Genomic DNA, 16,770 nt, shown 5'->3' on the forward strand with positions numbered 1-16,770 from the left:
TTCACACAACTACCTATCAGAACGAACCTTTCTATAGAATCATGCTTGACTCGGACACGCTCGGACATGCTCTGCCGAATACCATATTGCAGAGCCAACCGCGGCTGGGTAAGATTCTACGCACTGAGCTCGTGTAACCGACGATGGGCCAAGTCTGACTGATTGCGCAGAATATTTCCTCAGGCAAATGGTGGCCTCCTCGGAATATTGCACTCTCCAATCATCCTGTGAAGTTATTGGACGCGACGAGCACGAGAACGGGGTGACGGTCCATTACCTCGATAGCACCAAAACACCTAGCCAACTCCACGCCGCCTGGCTGGTCGGTGCGGATGGGAAAAGAGGCATCGTTCGCAAACATTTCCTCGAGCCGTCCGCGGGTGTCCGCCAGGAAACTGGGATCTTCGAGTACGAAGGCACCTGGATAGCAGCAAATCTCAAAATCACCCTTCCCACGCCGCAAAGGCACCCAGACCTTGCTCTCTGGGCGGCTGGATTTGACCCAGAGTCAGTATACGACTTGTTTTGGCCGGCGAACTGGCACTTCTGCCGTCCTCCAGGGAAGCCTATGGCCTGTGGTCGATTTGGTCCGCATTCGGATCGACTATGGCGTCATGAATTTGCGGTCCCAGAGTGGAACGACTCCATGGATGCAAGTGCCATCTTCTGGGAGAATCTGATCCCGCTCATCACTCGGAAGATCCGCCCGCTTCACGGCGGATGTCCCGTAGAGGTGACTTTTCCTCATGATTGTATCGAAGTGCTTCGCTGTCGTCCGTTCCGCTTCAGTCACCGCGTGGTTAATAAATGGTTCGCCGAACGAACCATTCTAATTGGAGACGCGGCACACGTCTTCCCGCCGTTCGGCGGGCAAGGTGTAGCATGTGGAGTTCAGGATGCGGTCGGGCTAGCCTGGCGACTGGCGATTCTCACCAAGATTGGCTCACTTGCACACTCGCGGGCTCGACAACAAGGTCTTCTTCAGTCCTGGGCGAGTGAACGTCGATTGAGCACTGACAATTCTGCCCGACTCACCCGGCAAAACGGTGAGTTGTGCAACAAGGAAGACTCATGGTCGTTATCAGTGCAGCTCGCCTGTTTGAACATTGTCCAGGTTTTCCTTGGGGCCCTGGGTCTGGGGTTCGGGCCGTTTGGGGCGGACAGCCAAGGATACCGTGGTTGTGTCGGGGGTGAATTCAGTATGGAGCACGGCGGAGGGATCAAGCTGGGCCAGGTATATGTTCAGACACGTCTTCCTGATAGCCCTACCCTGAAGATCGAGCTGTCTGACCAGGCGATGCGGCGCGTTCCTACCATTTTGACACTTCTTGTCGTCGCACCCACCCAGTGCTCTGGAACTAAACAGGAACTGGCCTCCCTGCTTCGGATGCTTTCACAATCTGGAATAGATCCTGCTGTGTTATCGGAGATGTCGATTGTGCAGTTCGATCCTTCCGACTCGTCAGACCACCTCTCCGGTGGGAGCCTGTGGCCTGTTTGTCGTATTGCCCCTGCGGACCTTCTTATTGGGTATCCCATCCGGTCGGGATATAGCTCCAGCCAATTCATGCGTCGCCTTGGTGACTCTCGCGCTCGATATGTGATTGTCAGGCCGGATAATATCGTTGTTGCCATGAGCGGAGACCTAGGTGGCCTGAAGAGCAGCTTAGACGCGCTGAAGAGAAGTCTTTCGTAAAAACCGATTGATTTCGTCTGCAAATTTGCCTGCTACTGCTTGCTCTTTTGTCTGATCTTATCCTGGTGTACATATCTGCAAAGTCTATTATTACAAAAAGCAAGTCTTCATATTTAAGTGTGCCTTTCCCTAACCTACCAAAGCCCTGCAACATCATTCCATGATTCGTTCGTCTACTCTCCGATGGACAAAGAGCATCTTGCCACACACTATTCAAGACCTACATATTAGCAGAGACAACCTCTCATACTGCTTATAAAACTCGGATGTTCAATGTTATTTCTCAGCCATGAGAATAGCATTCTTGCAGGAAATTCCAATGCATGCATAGCGATGACAGGTCTAATTAACCATTAGGTTCTCCGTCGACCCAAGCCGCTCATATTTCTCAATATTTGTCTGTTTAATGCCAATGTCCTGTCTCTATCACCAGCAGCCCCTTCGTTCCAAATAACCACCTCATTTGGTCCTACCACAGCAGGGTGCATTTATTCGCGCGAATATTTGTACATTGCAAATTATGAATACGAATGTGAATTTCTGAAAAATCTTGCGATTTTGTATCTGTGCCGCCCCCTAACCCTATCTGACTGTAGATCAGCTTGTGCCAGAACAGAGAGGTCAACTTAGTCTTCCCTGGCGTGACATCAGTTTGCCTCACATCTGCAGTCCGCACAGTTGACCATTGTTAATGTATGTAGGGAGCTATATCTATCCAATGATATGCACACGTGGGCTGCATATAGGCACTGGGCGGCCTTTAAACCTATCTAGCTGTTAAGGGAGGTGCTGCTCCTATCCTGTAGTTTCATTGGTGATTTCGGTCGTATCTGTGGAAGGTCACCCAAAAGACTGATGCCACAACAATCATTGTCGCTGCCAGACCCGTGTAGAGATACAGGACCGTTGGACCCTTCGAAAGTGGAGACACAGCCACGCCAAGGGCAGAACCTATGCCCGAGCTCACCCGTACCATCGATTGTACAAGAGTTCGCATATTTCTTGGTGCTTCAGAATAGCTGTACTCAGCTACTGTGGTGAATCCCAGGATCTCAGCAAGCCCCAAAAAGAAGAAAATCGGTATCTGCACCCAAACACCGATGGCATTCCCTATCCTGCCATGATCGGAAGCTCCACAGGCAAGAGGTGTGTCGTAGCACGGACCTCGGGAGTAAATCAACTTCTGGACTCCAGCAGCAAAAGCCATCGCTCCGCTCATTGTGACGAATGCCCAACTCATCCGTGCAATTGGTCCAAATCGGATACCAGCCTTTCGAAGCCCTGGATACAGATATCTTTGAAGCAATGGACCCAGAATCACACAAAAGACAGGATTGATAGCATTGATTGCATCATTTGGGACCCCATCAAGACGCATCCCGCCAGCTTGGGTAATCAGGTTATTCACACTCTGATTGTTGCACAAGTGGTATGGGATAAAACATGCCCTTGATTATTGAGTGACTGAAGGATTATATGAATGTGGGGACAGGGAAAACAAACATGACTTTACAAGCGCCAAGACCCCGTTTGATCTCGCTCACAAATAAGTCATCCCAGTCGACTTCTCGGTGGTGTTCCTCAGCTTGGTAGCTTGGTTTGGCCGCATCCAGCCTGAACTGCTCCTGAGCTGAGAACCATATGGCCTTCCCAAATTATGGAATGACACTGCCTTGTGGTGGCAGCTTTACTATTTATCAAATTTAGTACTATTCATGAGTAGCCAAGTTGACGAGGAATCTTTGACTATCTAATGGCTTATACCACAGAACTGAGGTACCATAACAGCGAATGCACAGAGCGGCATAAGGTAAGCTGCCCAATATCTGACTTTCTTCTCTAGGTAGGTTGAAGGGATCAGAGACAGTGTTGCAAAACTAGTGAACCTAAGAAAATATGCCAGGCTTTCTAGATGCTTGTATACTAAGGATTTCTTAACATACCAATAGAAAACATTATAGATATATACTGCATTGTCAGCGTTCGATCTATCATAACTTACTCACCTGCTTTTGTGATTATTACCTATGGGGATACATTTGGATATTGATCCCCTGTTCAAATCATATAGTAAATTAATATTTTTGCTTTGACTATTTGCACTTTTAAACAGAGGCTCACTGATAAAGGGTGTGATAGTAGCTTTGACGCTGCCTGTCCTGAGACCTATTAGGATTATCGCAAGTATAAATCCGACTAGCTTGACAGAGCCATCTGTTATTGCTGGGAGAGATGTCACAAAAAGGATCAAACAGCCACAGAAGTCAAGACTACCGGTATATTAGTCCAGATGACAATACAAAGTAGCATATATACACAAACTTACCCAAAGCTCAGACACACTGTTATATATCATCCCAGCCAGGCATCCGAAAGAATAGCAAATGCCACAGACATCAAGAATGTAAAGGCGTAGAAAGCACTTGAGAGGTTTGAAGCCATCGCTTCACCGAGACCTAGTGCATCCGGAATCGAGGTATTCATGCGATCATACTGCGCATAATTCTCTACCTAATTTTGATGTTGGTCATACCTATGCTGCAACTGTTAAGGAGGGAGAACTAACGCCAAGGAGTTGTTGTGGCATAAAATAGAAACCGCTCTGCACCGCTGACCACAAGAGCAATCCATACAATGGATGATATTGAGTCAGCGATATGTGGTAACTTGTTTATTTCATCTTCAGTAGCATCCTGTCTTTCGTAATCGGCTGGCGTTGTGTACACCCCGACCAGTGCCGTCGACTTAGGGGCGTTTATCTAGATGAAGAGATCAGAATGGAATCTTTGCGAGTAAGATTGAAATATGGAGGCGAAATTTAAATGACCATCTTTTTCTGGATAACTTTCTGGGACTGATTGTTGGTCGAACCTTGGCTCGACCAATATACCCAATACCAGCTGACAGAGTCCGTAGGTAGTATTTGTGGTCATGACCCCAAAAATAGATGTGCCTTCGCCTTAACAATGTAGAGTGATACGATATCGGTTAGCCATATTGGCCTAGTTTGATGACGTGGCCCTGTGCCGTTGTATTGACTACTGAGCCAATCTAGTAGGTAATTATGTGGGATATTTCTACTCTGTGTGATTGACAATAGCACGCAAATATGGGGTGCAATGGTAATATTTAGTGGGATGTAAAGCTTCAGGGGTTAGACCTTAAGTCTCCTTGTGTTGCATATCCATTTTGCTCATGCTTACAAGGTGGGGCAGGGTGGAATGATCAAGCATGCAATGATAAATGACATGAATATCTAAGCACTACCTTAGCATATGCTCTATACTACTTCAATACCCTTCACAAAAGAGTATTTAGCCATCACCACCAAGTAGTCACAGCGCATACTTCAATACAGGCAAAGCCCTCGCAGCTTCTGTCTTGCAAAGACAATCATGGATGAATCATTTATCTTGTCCGAGTTCGACAGGATTGTCAATTCTGGCACAGTCAGATACAATGACAAGGAAGAAATAATTGAACATATTGATGGAGAGCTCAATTTATGCCTCCAGCAACGTTTGGAACACACAGGGATTCTGATCATATTCTCCTAGTTCCAATTCTTGCTTACCTCCGCTCTTGCTAAAAAGCCGACAATTGAATTAAAGCCATCAGCGGTAAATGCAATCGATGAGCTGAGTCAGAAGAGAGAGGGAAGCGATATCAGTACTTGTGGCTTTGAGATTGGCGAAATTAACACCACCCACGTTCTGGTCGCCAACAAGTTCTGCTGGGTAAGGCCACATCTTATGCTCATAACCTCTGATGGCTATCAAAGGCAATATGAGAGTCTCAATCTCGACGATATCAAATCTGCGTGGTTTCTTTTGTCAGCCTTAGACACAGACTACGTTGCTTTCTACAACTGTGGGCAGGATGGAGGATGCAGTCGATTGCATAAACACCTGCAGCTGATTCCAACTCCTCCAAACCTCTTTGCGTCCTTTCTCGACGCAAAGGACGGCAAGCCATCTCGAGTTCCGTTTGAATGGTTTTATTGCCGCTTGAATCCCAAGGTTTCGACGCCAGAACGCTTACTGGAAATCTACAATCATCTTCTCAAGAAGTCAACCAAGAAAGGGAAAGGTCTATCTGAGAATTTTGGCATGGCTCCATCTAACACTGCGTGTCTACACAATTTTATTCTCACAAGATGTTGGATGGTGGTGCTCCCCAGGCAACGCGCTGCTATCAATAAAGAAGCTTGGGTCAATGCAATCGGCATGCTGGGATATATAGCTGTTGCCACCCGGAAAGAGATCGATAACTGGATACAGCTGGGGTTAACTGATTCTTTACGGGAACTCGGAGTGGCCAAGCAAGAAGAAGCCTTATAGGTAAGATATCCAAGCTGGCAGATAAACAGTTACTTTCTTCTTGTCTCGAATTGTTCTAGAAAAGGCAAATGCTTCACTGAATTCAGGGGCCCTATAACTACAATTTCTAGCAATAGTGGACTATCTAGCCCAATAGAGTCATATGAATGGTAAATTTTGCAAATCATGACAATTTTGTCATTAAACGGAGTCGGGAATTACCCATGCTATCCATTAAACTTGAGCGGCCCGTACACGGAGTGTGCATTGGAAAGGTATTGAAACAGGAAGAACAAAGGCAGCCAATGGCTGGACTGGCTATTTTTTCTAATTCCATTTTCCGCAAACTAAGTCATTTTTGAGTGCTGTGATGATGTGATCAACACCTTGGTCCTATCTCCGACCTGTATTCTTGAGCTACAGTATTGGAGGTTGGCAACAGCAAGGGAGTGATGCTGAAGTCATTGTGGTAAAGGTCCGGAATATACTAGCTCCTCCAATTACAAGACGGCGCACAAGCCAAAAGAAGTCCAATAAAAAGCAGTTTGACCTCCTGTGATATGGCCATCGAGAATGGGCGCACGGAAGCTCTCTGATCCACCTAATGCCATATGCAAGTGATGACGCCAGGTTGAATGAGGACAGCCATGGAGCTAAAGCCACCGAGATTCGAGATGAGCGCCAAGAATTTGTATAGCTCTAGGACTTGGTATGATCGAGTGTCAAGATACTCTAGACGCATCAAAATGTAGTCCTGACTTAATAACACTAGGATTCTATTGCGCCATAATGTGAAAGCAATGTTTTTATCACCAACTGTAGATGTAATTTTCAATCATCTTCTGCAGGAGCCATTGCGTGCCATCTGTCTTCGTTTCGGATCTTTTCAGCAACTGCTCGTGTGCTCTGCTATTTTATTCATTGGCCGCACGTCTCAGGCATAGGGCCAATGCTAGCAACCCAAGACATCTGTACATGTGAATGGAGGTATTGATTCTGGTTGGAAAGTGTATTCAGTAAGTGAAAAGGTTATCAGACTACGTCGTGGTAGTTGCTAGGAAACGTATATGCAGACACACTCTTCGAGATATAAAAGATCCGATACCATTGGACATGGAAAGATATTATACTATCCTGTTTCAATTTTGTATTTTTCCTATCCGCGTTGTTAAAACACTTTTGACTAGCACTGCAAATATGCCTATCATCAATCTCGAAAACAGGCCCAAGGTGGCTTTCATCACTAGTGGGATTCCTTTGAATTGATGCTTGGGCCGCTCATTGACGGCGCATAGGAATCTCGGGTCAAAATTGCTCCTATCTAACGGAACTTTTGCTTGAAAAGGGCTACCAAGTTCATGGCCTTATTCGACCATTCTCGCAGAGGCGGGAAGCTATGAATCCCCCTCTGCATGATGAGGTGACCCTTCGTTTTGGAGACTTGTCTGACTTGGGCAAACTCCTCCAGATATTGAGTGAAATCCCGATCATTGAAGAAATATACCATCTGGCTGAACAGTCTCACGTTGGTGTATCATTCCAGACACCGCTATTAACAAGCGATGCTAACGCCTTGGGATCTCTTCGATTGCTAGAAGCAGTGAGGATCCTAGACCTAGGAAGAAGTACCCGAATATATAGTGTATTATCAGACTCCGTATTAATATCTCTTAATGCTAAGTTATACAGGCAACTACCTCGGAGCTCTACGGGACCGACTTCCCTGCACCGCAGACCAAAGAGACTCCATTCCATCCGGTTTCTCCTTATACTGTTGCCAAGCAATTCCAGTTCTGGACTAAGTAATAGTAGTGCCTGAAAAGGGCAGAATATTAGAGGGATTCAAGGGGAAAGAAGAAGGTAGGAGAGAGGAGATGATTAGAACAGTAAGAGGATGGTTTTTATATACTCAAGATCATAATGAGGGCTGTATAAAAGAAAACATATGTTGGGGGGAAATACCTAAAACAGCAACTAACCAGAAAAGAGAATTCACTGGTCCTCGCTTTACGTGATTTCGGAACAGGGAAAATACAGAAACTGAAGGCCCCCAGCTCAACACTTATACCAGCCACAGACTGAACCTATACCACAATTTAGACTTGAAAAATTTCCATATAAAGGCACTGGTCATCTCGTAAGAGGAACATAATCAGTACATGCATTTGTCATCCCGGAGCAAACAGCCCAGGTGATCGTCAACAGTCTTCAAGCAAGGTGAAAGTTCATCTCACAGCATATTGTCCTGGCCCTCTTCGAACGCAACTCGGTTTTGTAGCACTCCGAGTCCGGTAATCTCAACATCGACCGAATCCTTATCCTTGAGGAATTGCCGAGGGGTCTGGAATGCGCCCACTCCCGCTGGTGTGCCCGTCATAAGAATCGTATACGCGGGAATTGTGGTGCCTAAAGCAGAATATTAGACCATTCTGCTCATAGTCTTCAATTCGGGAATCTTGTGAAAAGAGGCTCTTACCCTGCGACATCCAACTGAGTATTCTCGCCGGCGTGTTAATCATATCCGTGCTCAGGTGAGAGTCCTGCTTGACATGTCCATTGACGCGTGTCACCAGTCGGGCTGTCTTCTCAGCCTTATGCCAAACAGACGGATGAACCAGCACCGGGCCAACAGGAGCAAACCTATCGAAAGCCTTGGCGTAGAAGAATTGCCCACCGGACTGCTCGGGAAGTTGAAAGAAACGGCAGGATAGGTCGTTGCCGATGGTATAGCCTAGGATACAAGACGGTGCCTCTTCAATGCTAAGGTCACGACACTCGCGCGAGGTCACAAAGCAGAGCTCGCCCTGTTATTCGCGATGTAGGCTTGATTAGACTTATCTCTGACAGGAGTCCTTATGTACTGTAATATTGGAGTCTTCACAACAAACAAAACAGCACTTACCTCCCAGTCTGGTAAGTGTGATGAACAGAACCGGTTCATTGCAATTGTCTCATTGGGACCTGCTAGAGCAGCGGCGGGCTTTGTCCATATCGGTGGATTTGCGGGTATATTCAGCTAATTTCCAGATCAGCCTCGCCTCTGTTTGGAGACCTTCTATAGTGACGAACTTACATTTGCTTCTTTTGCATGGCTCTTATAATTAAGTCCCACGCAGTAGATCGGCAGATCGTGTACAGGCACTGGAGGGAGGAGCTGTAGTCGGTGTGAGACTGCGTTCAGATGTAACGCTGATACCTGAGAGATGAAATTTGCGGTACCTTTGCAATAGCCCTAATTACACCATTCTTCCTCTCCTTCAGGTCCTCAAATGAGCGATATGCATTGATTTGTGCCCCAGTAAGGGGCTCCGTAGAGTCGATATCAGCAAAGAACCTGTCTCCGTTTTCATCTGCAAAGTGGATCAGATATTTGAATTCGGCCATTTTTAGTTGTCCTTTCTTCGGTCTTCCTATCGTTGAGGCCGGTTTTACTTGGGGTACTTTGGGGCAAAGTTAGAGTGAGCAAGGAATGCAGGAGATCTGTGGAAGGAAGCAAGTCTTGTACAAGAGTGGAAACATGAGGTGGTGAAGATTCCTCGATATTCTTCGTCCATTAATGCCCATTAAAACCATCTTCTCTCGGCTCATGATTATGATATTCCGTACACCAGTGAGTGGACGGGGTTGAAATTGTTCCGCGGAGGATCTTCGTCGGAGTGTTCAAACCCTTGATTTCTCAGGACTCGGACCGAACGAAATAATGCACATAGGAAATAGTGGCCTGTAACCAGAGTGTCTGGCATCTAGTTTTCTCATTTAGTACAAAGAGAAGAGAAGGTCTCACCTAGTCTATCCACCGCCATGCCATCATCAGCTAGTATAACTTTTGTTTGAAAACCACACCTTGCACATTTTTTTCTGAGAATGAGAGCATAGATATTTGTCATCTAGTAGAGGTTCACATTATTATATAGTAGGGTCTATTTTATATAGTAGGGAATTGAAATTACGATATTCTAAGGATATCGAATGGTTCGAATCACTATTTATAAAGGATTTCAAATGATTTCAAACCATTTAACATCCTTAATATATCGTAATTCAAACCATTTGAAATCCTTTATATATGGTGATTCGAACCATTCGATATCCTTAGTATATGGCGATTCAAGCCATTCGAAATCATTCATATATAGCGATTTGAACCATTTGATAATTCAAACTATTTTAAATCCTATATAATAAAATACCAAATGGTACAGGCACATAATTCTAGTTAGGCGGAATTACTGGCGGTCTACATAAACTCCTGAAGTTGTTATTTTGGATTTGTCCTAATGGCTTGCTGTACCAGCGTGTGTTGGAAAAAACATCATCATGGATCCGGCACAACCTCAACACCCCGTTCAACCTCAGTGGATACTGGTCATGTTCTGTTATAGATCACCATAGCCAGCCACCTCTCCGACCGCAAAAGCCCTTTGAATAGAATCAACATTGAATAGCATATCTATATACCCCACTACCCGTAAGCATCTGTAGATTAATGCTTATTAAATGTATTTATAGTATACTAACTGTGGTAAATAGTTGTAAATATTATGCGTGATATGGAGAGTATATATCTATATATGTTGCTTCTCAGGCTCACTACCTAATTTCTCTTCTAGTTACTTATACCTGCATGACACGTAGTATTAAAATAATCTAGAAACTACTTCAAAGGGCTTTCGTAATGAGGGGTGGAAATTTAGAGTGGTGGCAATAACAGTACTAAACAGGTGTTGCTTATACATGCTGAAATGAACGCTGAAATGAATTTATGGTTTGGACATCTGCTGACCTTTTTTTTGCCGGACCATGCCGACCTTTTTTCCAACAGACGTCCAGTTGCGAGTCCCTATATGATAAGACGTTCAAACAAACCTCTTTTAAGAAAAGAACAAGTTGGGAAACAATGACAATTTTGGATAAAATCAAGTCCCTCTTTCATGTCTCTAACCGTTCCAAGAACGCCGAGTCTCGAAAGCTGGCTGACAAAAGAAACCCTGGGGATACATCAGATCGTGATGATGATGACTGGGACCCTTACAATGCCCTTAGCGAAGTAGCGGCTCCGGAACCAGTGCAAAGACGCACGCCAGAAGAATTAGCACGCCGTCCTTCTCTAGAACAAGGACTCTTGCATACCTCGCATTCGAGTTCATAACAACGAGGAAGGTATCTTTGGGACCCTGAGAAGGCTTGCAGCATCTGGGCTCATCGAGAGGGTGTCCGCAAGCGCCAGTAACCGGCATCTTGACGTGACAGAAGTGTTGCGATACCACGGAGTTTCTGGGAACAAATTGCCGTTCTGAACTGGGCAATGAGCGACTATCTAGTATTATGGCGTTCCTTTTGGGCACTTAGTACGGGTCGGCTAAAGGATACTCAAACAACTGGCTGCTGCTTCACATGTGCATTGAGACAAATTTATATGGATGGGGTGGGAACTAATGATTGAGGGCTAAAACGCGATGCCATTGTCAATATGAAATATTCAGGCACTCTACTGTCGCTTTCAAATACCAATAACCGACCCCCCCATTCCTCCCCTGCGACTTCCCTGCATACTCTTGCGGCAAGCCGGGAACAATCAGCTGGTCCTCAATATCTATAAGACAATTATACAACTCATACTGCTTTCCGATTTTCGCGATATTCCCGCGCACCTTGTATGCTTGTTTGATGTCCTTCGATCTCTGCCATACATCACTGTTGTTGTAAAATATACTCAACGTCTTTTGGCATAGACATATCAGGGTGGATTATATTCATAATTTCCTTTCCCTTGTAGTCGTTGAAGCCAATATCTAGTAGTAAATAATTATAGAATGCATTAGTGGTAGGATCAAATCCCTTGACTGTGTGAGACCAAGACCTACGAGCAAGCTCCCGCCGCCCCCGTTGGCCCGCCCCCGCCCGCCGTCGGCACCCCCTGCCCCCGCGACCGCGCCCCGCCCCTGCCCGCGCCCAGGCCCTCAGCGCCAGACTGGCTGGTGCCTGGTCCAGTGAGCGCCCCAGGGGGCCTTGCACAGGCGCTGTCCTGGGGCCCTGTGCCCCCAGGGGGCTATCATCACCCCCCAGTCCCTGCTAGGTGTGGTCACGCTAACCCTATTTACTAGGTACACTGCGCCCTACTACTACTACTAGCCCTAGCTAGTAGCATGGTTAGTGTTTCAGTGAGGGCCTGCAGGCCTAGGCCCTGGTCCTAGGGCTATGTAATCCTCTATACTAGACTTAACCCCTACTAGGGTAATTAGTAGGATGGTGCTAGGGCACCACCACTCCCTAGATATATATCTCCGCCTCCCACCCTATTAGGGCCCCATGGGCTAGTAATCCCTGCACTAGTGTGGCCATAGACAGGCTAGTAGTAGTAAGTCTGCTATTACCCCTCCTCTCTTATTATCAGCTATGCATAGGAATTCCTTGCCCAGACCTAGGACAGCTAACCATACTACCAGGGACCCTGTCAGATAGCTCTGGCAGGGATCCAGCCCCCAGCCCCTAATATAGTAAAGCCTAGGACTAGCAGGACCCACTGCTGCTACTTAGAGCCTATCACTTCTATATAGGGAGTTCTGGGTTTGGGTCAACAACACAACCACAACTAATCTTAATAAAACATACACCATTCAATAGAGCTTAAATGTCACATGCTTGGAACAACATAAGCCCAGCAAGCCGCCAGCGGCAAGCCCCCTCTCACTTGGGTAATTATATACCCAATTCCGAATGCACTTAGTAGAAATAGGAGTTCTAAACAGCTTAGGGGAGACCAAGCAGTTCGTCCTGATCATTGATATACATATATTTTCACTAATACATCTATACATCCCTGAAACCCAGTATTCCTACCTATAGCCGCAGCCTAGTTGCTGTTATATTACTGGCTAGGACCCCCTAGGTTAATTACCTCTAATTACCTTATAGTTTGAACTGCTTCCCCTGCGGCCTACTAGATATAAATACTTAATAATATACTAACTGTCACGGTGCTGCCGCAGATAGGAGTTAGCATCGCTAGGAAGGAATCATGTGACCTTGGGAATATCTTCACCGCACAATCCCGCAACTTACTTGGAAGCCTCTGAGCTACGTCCTGTCTATAGAGCCTACCTGTACCAGTTTGCCCTGCAACCGGAACAGATAGATATAGATTCCTGTAGCCAGCCTGAGTGTCAACTACCTCATCAACCTGTTTCTGTTTACCTGTGACCCCGTACCTTGACACTAACTAGTCTAATAATAGGGACTTTAAGGGCCTACTAAATCAGCATCTGGAATCTAATTAAGAATTAACCTTTAAGTACAGCTATGGGTCCCCTATGGGAAGCCTGCGTAGCAATCCCCCTTCTATAGATTAGGTAGCTAGTGAGTTAAGAACCCTAGAAGTAAATACATCCTAACTACTTTAGACTAGCAGCATGATGCCTGCATATAACTATAATCCTAGCTCTATACTACTAGGTGTTACTAGTAATACCACCCTAATAATTATGCTAGATTAGGCTAGCCTTACTTAGCTTATCTAGGGGTTAAGGGCAGCTATAGACTAGTATAATAATAAATTAAGGGGCCTTAAGCTAGCCAACCCAGCTATATAGGATGGCTGCAGGGCCTATACTAGTGCTAAGCTAAGAATATTCTTATATAACCTCTCTAAATACTACCTAGCTAAGCCCCAGATATTTAATAACAATATAAATAAGATCCTATATGCAACCTCCTGACTCAGCGCAGATATTAAGAATACTTAGTAGGAGCAGCACCCTAAGGGATATAAGGCTAGTTATAAGGAATTTAAGGAATTCCTATAGGACTATATTAAACTATAGGGGGACTACTAGAACACTGCTATATACTAGCTTCTATAACTCTAGTATAGGAGATATATTTAATCTTTCTTTACAGAGTTATAAGAGTTATAAAATATAATTAAGCCTAGCCTAGGCCTAGAGTAGTTCTGGATAAAGATAGCTATAGAGAAACTATATCTTAATATAAAGGCAGAAGTCTAGCATATACCTGGCTATAATTAATTATTAGACTACCTTAAGGCCCTTGCAGCCTAGTATAATAAGATCCTGTAGTAGGAAGGATGACCTACTATCTTATAGTTAACTAGGATAGGTAACTATAACTACTATCTACAGAAGGCAGATGCCCTAAGTAGGCAGAAATAGTAATATAATAGCTTACTAAGGACACCCTTAAGAGCTGCTAGTAATGCTAAAAGAAAGGATTCCTCCTTTAATAAGCACCTACTAGGGAAACCTAATAATAGGTAGGGACTGCCTAGTAATAAGGACTAGCTTTAGAAGGAGGGATACTGCTTTTACTATAAGGAAAAGGGGCACCTCCTCCTAACCTACCTAAAGAGAGCCTAATAGAGGGGAGGCACTCTACCCTAAGGGCCTCCTCCCTTATAATAGGAACCTAAGCCCTAGGAGCTTGATGTCTTATACTATACTAGAGAACTACCAGCACCTCCTGTCCTTACTAAGGTTAAAACTATAGTTAATAGGACAGGTGTAATAACTAAGGCGCTCCTTAACTCTAGGGCTGGGCCTGACTATATATTATACTAATTTATAATACAGAATAGGTACTAATTTAAAAATAGTATAATACTTCCTCCTATAGAACTTACTAATAGCTTAAAAGTAAAAATCTATAGGAAATAGTTATTACTAGTATTAGTAATAGACAGGGAATTAACTAAGAAGATATTCCAGATTCCCTTCTTAATTACTAATATTATAAGATATAACATAGTCTTAAAACAAAATTAGCTTTAGCAAGCTAACCTAGACATTAATTAGAGGATAAGTAGCTGGTATTATTATATTAACTTACTAGGGATTAAGATCCTAGAGCTAAAGAAGTTCTTTAAGAAGTTGCAGGGTAAGGACCTTTTCCTCTTTATAATTAATTAGACTAGATATAAAGCCCCTAATCTAGGAATACTACTGTAGTATTAGGAATATACTAGGATATTTTTAGAAAAGGAAGCTAGCACCCTGCCCTTAGACAGAGTAGTTTATAAGATATAGCTACTTAATAGGAAGTTGCTGCTATATAGCCCTCTATTTACTATATCATAGCTAGAGCTAGAGGCTCTGTGTAAATACCTTAATAAAATACTTAAGAAAGGGTATAATAGTATGCCAATGCAGTGAAATCTTCCTGACTCTTTACCCCTTCGTACGAGATGTGTTGCTACAATATTCTATGTACTAACCACTGTTAGCGAAATCTAGTGCTGGAAAAACAACAAACATTGACTTTGATGTGCTTGGCAACACTCTAGCATTTCCAAATAAAGAGGATAGCCAACTAAATTTGTCATATTGACGATCAATCTTTGTTAGACGAGTCTCTATTGAACTTATGTATCGTGTAGTCTTTTGCATAGAAAGTCTGGCTGAGAGGCAAGGGGACATTCAAAGGAAAATTATTTGCATTTGAGAGGCAAAGTAAGTGGAATCTTAAAATGATATCTTGCCTCTCTCAAGTTGAGCTATGACATTCTTATAAAATACTACAGCACCCACACGGTCGAGCTCACCGGGAACATAGCTGTTTGACCTGAGACAATATAAGGCCACATCCGCATATATCGAGCCCATTGTAGATCTGACTGTAGGAAGAAGCTCAGTAATGAGATACCCTTGGAACTCTCCGGAGCCATTGCATTTTTCTCGGCAATGTTCTGACCATATTCGGGCAGCTGACTTGAGAAGACCCAGTTCAACAAGAATCACTCCGTAGCTATAGATATCGTGGTTTTTTGTAGAAGATGGATCATTATCACCGAGGCTTGCATCATATGTAGTGGTGGGATCACCATGGAGATCAGGGTGTCGGTAAAGCTGGCGTTCCCTAATTCCGATTTGCATCTATCCTATCTCCCGCGTCGTAAGGCGGTATAGAAGTGTAATCGAAGCCAACTAGATACGGAAGATCAAGTTGCTCATGAGTATCAGAGAACCGCTTTTCTGAACAGAATAGTATATGGCTGCTGCGAATTCCTTTGTGAAGCCACCCAGCTATATGTAGGTAAAGGATCGATCGGGCGAGAGATTGAGCAATCTCAAATCGCACAGTAGGCGAAAGTAATGATCGGAAATCATTGATATTTTTCGAGCGTAACATGTCTCGCAGTGATACAGCGTCCTTCCCATGGATAGAATATATGAGCTTATGACGAATATCATCGTATAGCAAAGATGTATGGTATTTATAGAAATACCCCAGACAAGGGAGGATTCGTAGTTCTTTGATGTCCTCCGAAATTTTCGACTGCCAGAAGAGCCTCTTGAGGGTACGCTCATGAGTGATGTGGCTACTTGGGACATATTTGCTGCTCACAAGAACCAAGCCTTTGTTGTATTTGGCGAAGTAAGACCGTCCACTTTCATTGTCGCGTAGATACTCGGGATTAGCATCGAGTTTCCCCGATGCTTCCCCCCAATAGTCCACGACCTCGCTGACGTGACATAGACTGGCGACCTTCAGGCGGGCAAGCGACATGGTAAAGTCATCAATGCCCTCTTGGCGACTCAACGCGATGGGTTTTTCGAAACTAGCAGATAGAGCGTGGTTGAAAATGACTGCACCCTTCAGAGCAGAGTCGGATGGAAGAAAGCCCTCTAATTCCCTTATTTGATGATGGAGTCTTGTAAAACGCTCTTGAACTGCTTCAGCTGACAAAGCCATCTCCTGCCGTTCCATGATAGCTCCGGTCTCATCGTACTTGTCCTCATAGGA

General features: G+C 44.6%; 6 protein-coding genes across 6 annotated transcripts; 3 read left to right on the top strand and 3 right to left on the bottom strand.

Annotated features, from left to right (window-relative positions):
* Window positions 1-187: 187 nt before the first annotated feature.
* On the top strand, window positions 188-1,696 carry AFUA_7G06960 (putative monooxygenase; the record flags this gene model as incomplete). Its single annotated transcript, XM_743721.1, has 1 exon — window positions 188-1,696. One exon carries the CDS (start codon window positions 188-190, stop codon window positions 1,694-1,696), a length of 1,509 nt encoding a protein of 502 aa, XP_748814.1.
* A 1,981-nt stretch (window positions 1,697-3,677) lies between these two features.
* AFUA_7G06970 (uncharacterized protein) lies at window positions 3,678-4,808 on the bottom strand. The gene is made up of 3 exons (XM_077805224.1): window positions 4,263-4,808; window positions 4,023-4,207; window positions 3,678-3,966 (listed from the first exon to the last, which is right to left on the bottom strand). The coding sequence occupies exons 1-2, from the start codon at window positions 4,281-4,283 to the stop codon at window positions 4,049-4,051; spliced, it is 180 nt and encodes a 59-aa protein (XP_077661352.1). The 5' UTR covers window positions 4,284-4,808; the 3' UTR covers window positions 3,678-3,966; window positions 4,023-4,048.
* A 283-nt stretch (window positions 4,809-5,091) lies between these two features.
* Window positions 5,092-6,129, top strand: AFUA_7G06981 (uncharacterized protein; the record flags this gene model as incomplete). The annotated part of the gene is made up of 2 exons (XM_001481385.2): window positions 5,092-5,145; window positions 5,254-6,129. The coding sequence occupies 2 exons, from the start codon at window positions 5,092-5,094 to the stop codon at window positions 6,034-6,036; spliced, it is 837 nt and encodes a 278-aa protein (XP_001481435.1). The 3' UTR covers window positions 6,037-6,129.
* Window positions 6,130-7,128: 999 nt separating this feature from the next.
* Window positions 7,129-7,821, top strand: AFUA_7G06990 (putative GDP-D-mannose dehydratase; the record flags this gene model as incomplete). Its single annotated transcript, XM_743719.1, has 4 exons — window positions 7,129-7,162; window positions 7,239-7,261; window positions 7,361-7,657; window positions 7,705-7,821. The coding sequence occupies 4 exons, from the start codon at window positions 7,129-7,131 to the stop codon at window positions 7,819-7,821; spliced, it is 471 nt and encodes a 156-aa protein (XP_748812.1).
* Window positions 7,822-8,163: 342 nt separating this feature from the next.
* Window positions 8,164-9,655, bottom strand: AFUA_7G07000 (fumarylacetoacetate hydrolase family protein). Its single transcript, XM_077805225.1, has 5 exons — window positions 9,235-9,655; window positions 9,089-9,169; window positions 8,918-9,031; window positions 8,492-8,819; window positions 8,164-8,421 (listed from the first exon to the last, which is right to left on the bottom strand). The coding sequence occupies exons 1-5, from the start codon at window positions 9,397-9,399 to the stop codon at window positions 8,246-8,248; spliced, it is 864 nt and encodes a 287-aa protein (XP_077661353.1). The 5' UTR covers window positions 9,400-9,655; the 3' UTR covers window positions 8,164-8,245.
* Window positions 9,656-15,236: 5,581 nt separating this feature from the next.
* AFUA_7G07010 (uncharacterized protein) lies at window positions 15,237-15,899 on the bottom strand (the record flags this gene model as incomplete). Its single annotated transcript, XM_743717.1, has 2 exons — window positions 15,237-15,379; window positions 15,569-15,899. 2 exons carry the CDS (start codon window positions 15,897-15,899, stop codon window positions 15,237-15,239), a joined length of 474 nt encoding a protein of 157 aa, XP_748810.1.
* Between the last annotated feature and the right edge of the window lie 871 nt (window positions 15,900-16,770).

This window comes from Aspergillus fumigatus, chromosome 7 (assembly GCF_000002655.1).
Source record: "Aspergillus fumigatus Af293 chromosome 7, whole genome shotgun sequence".
NCBI lineage: Eukaryota > Fungi > Ascomycota > Eurotiomycetes > Eurotiales > Aspergillaceae > Aspergillus > Aspergillus fumigatus.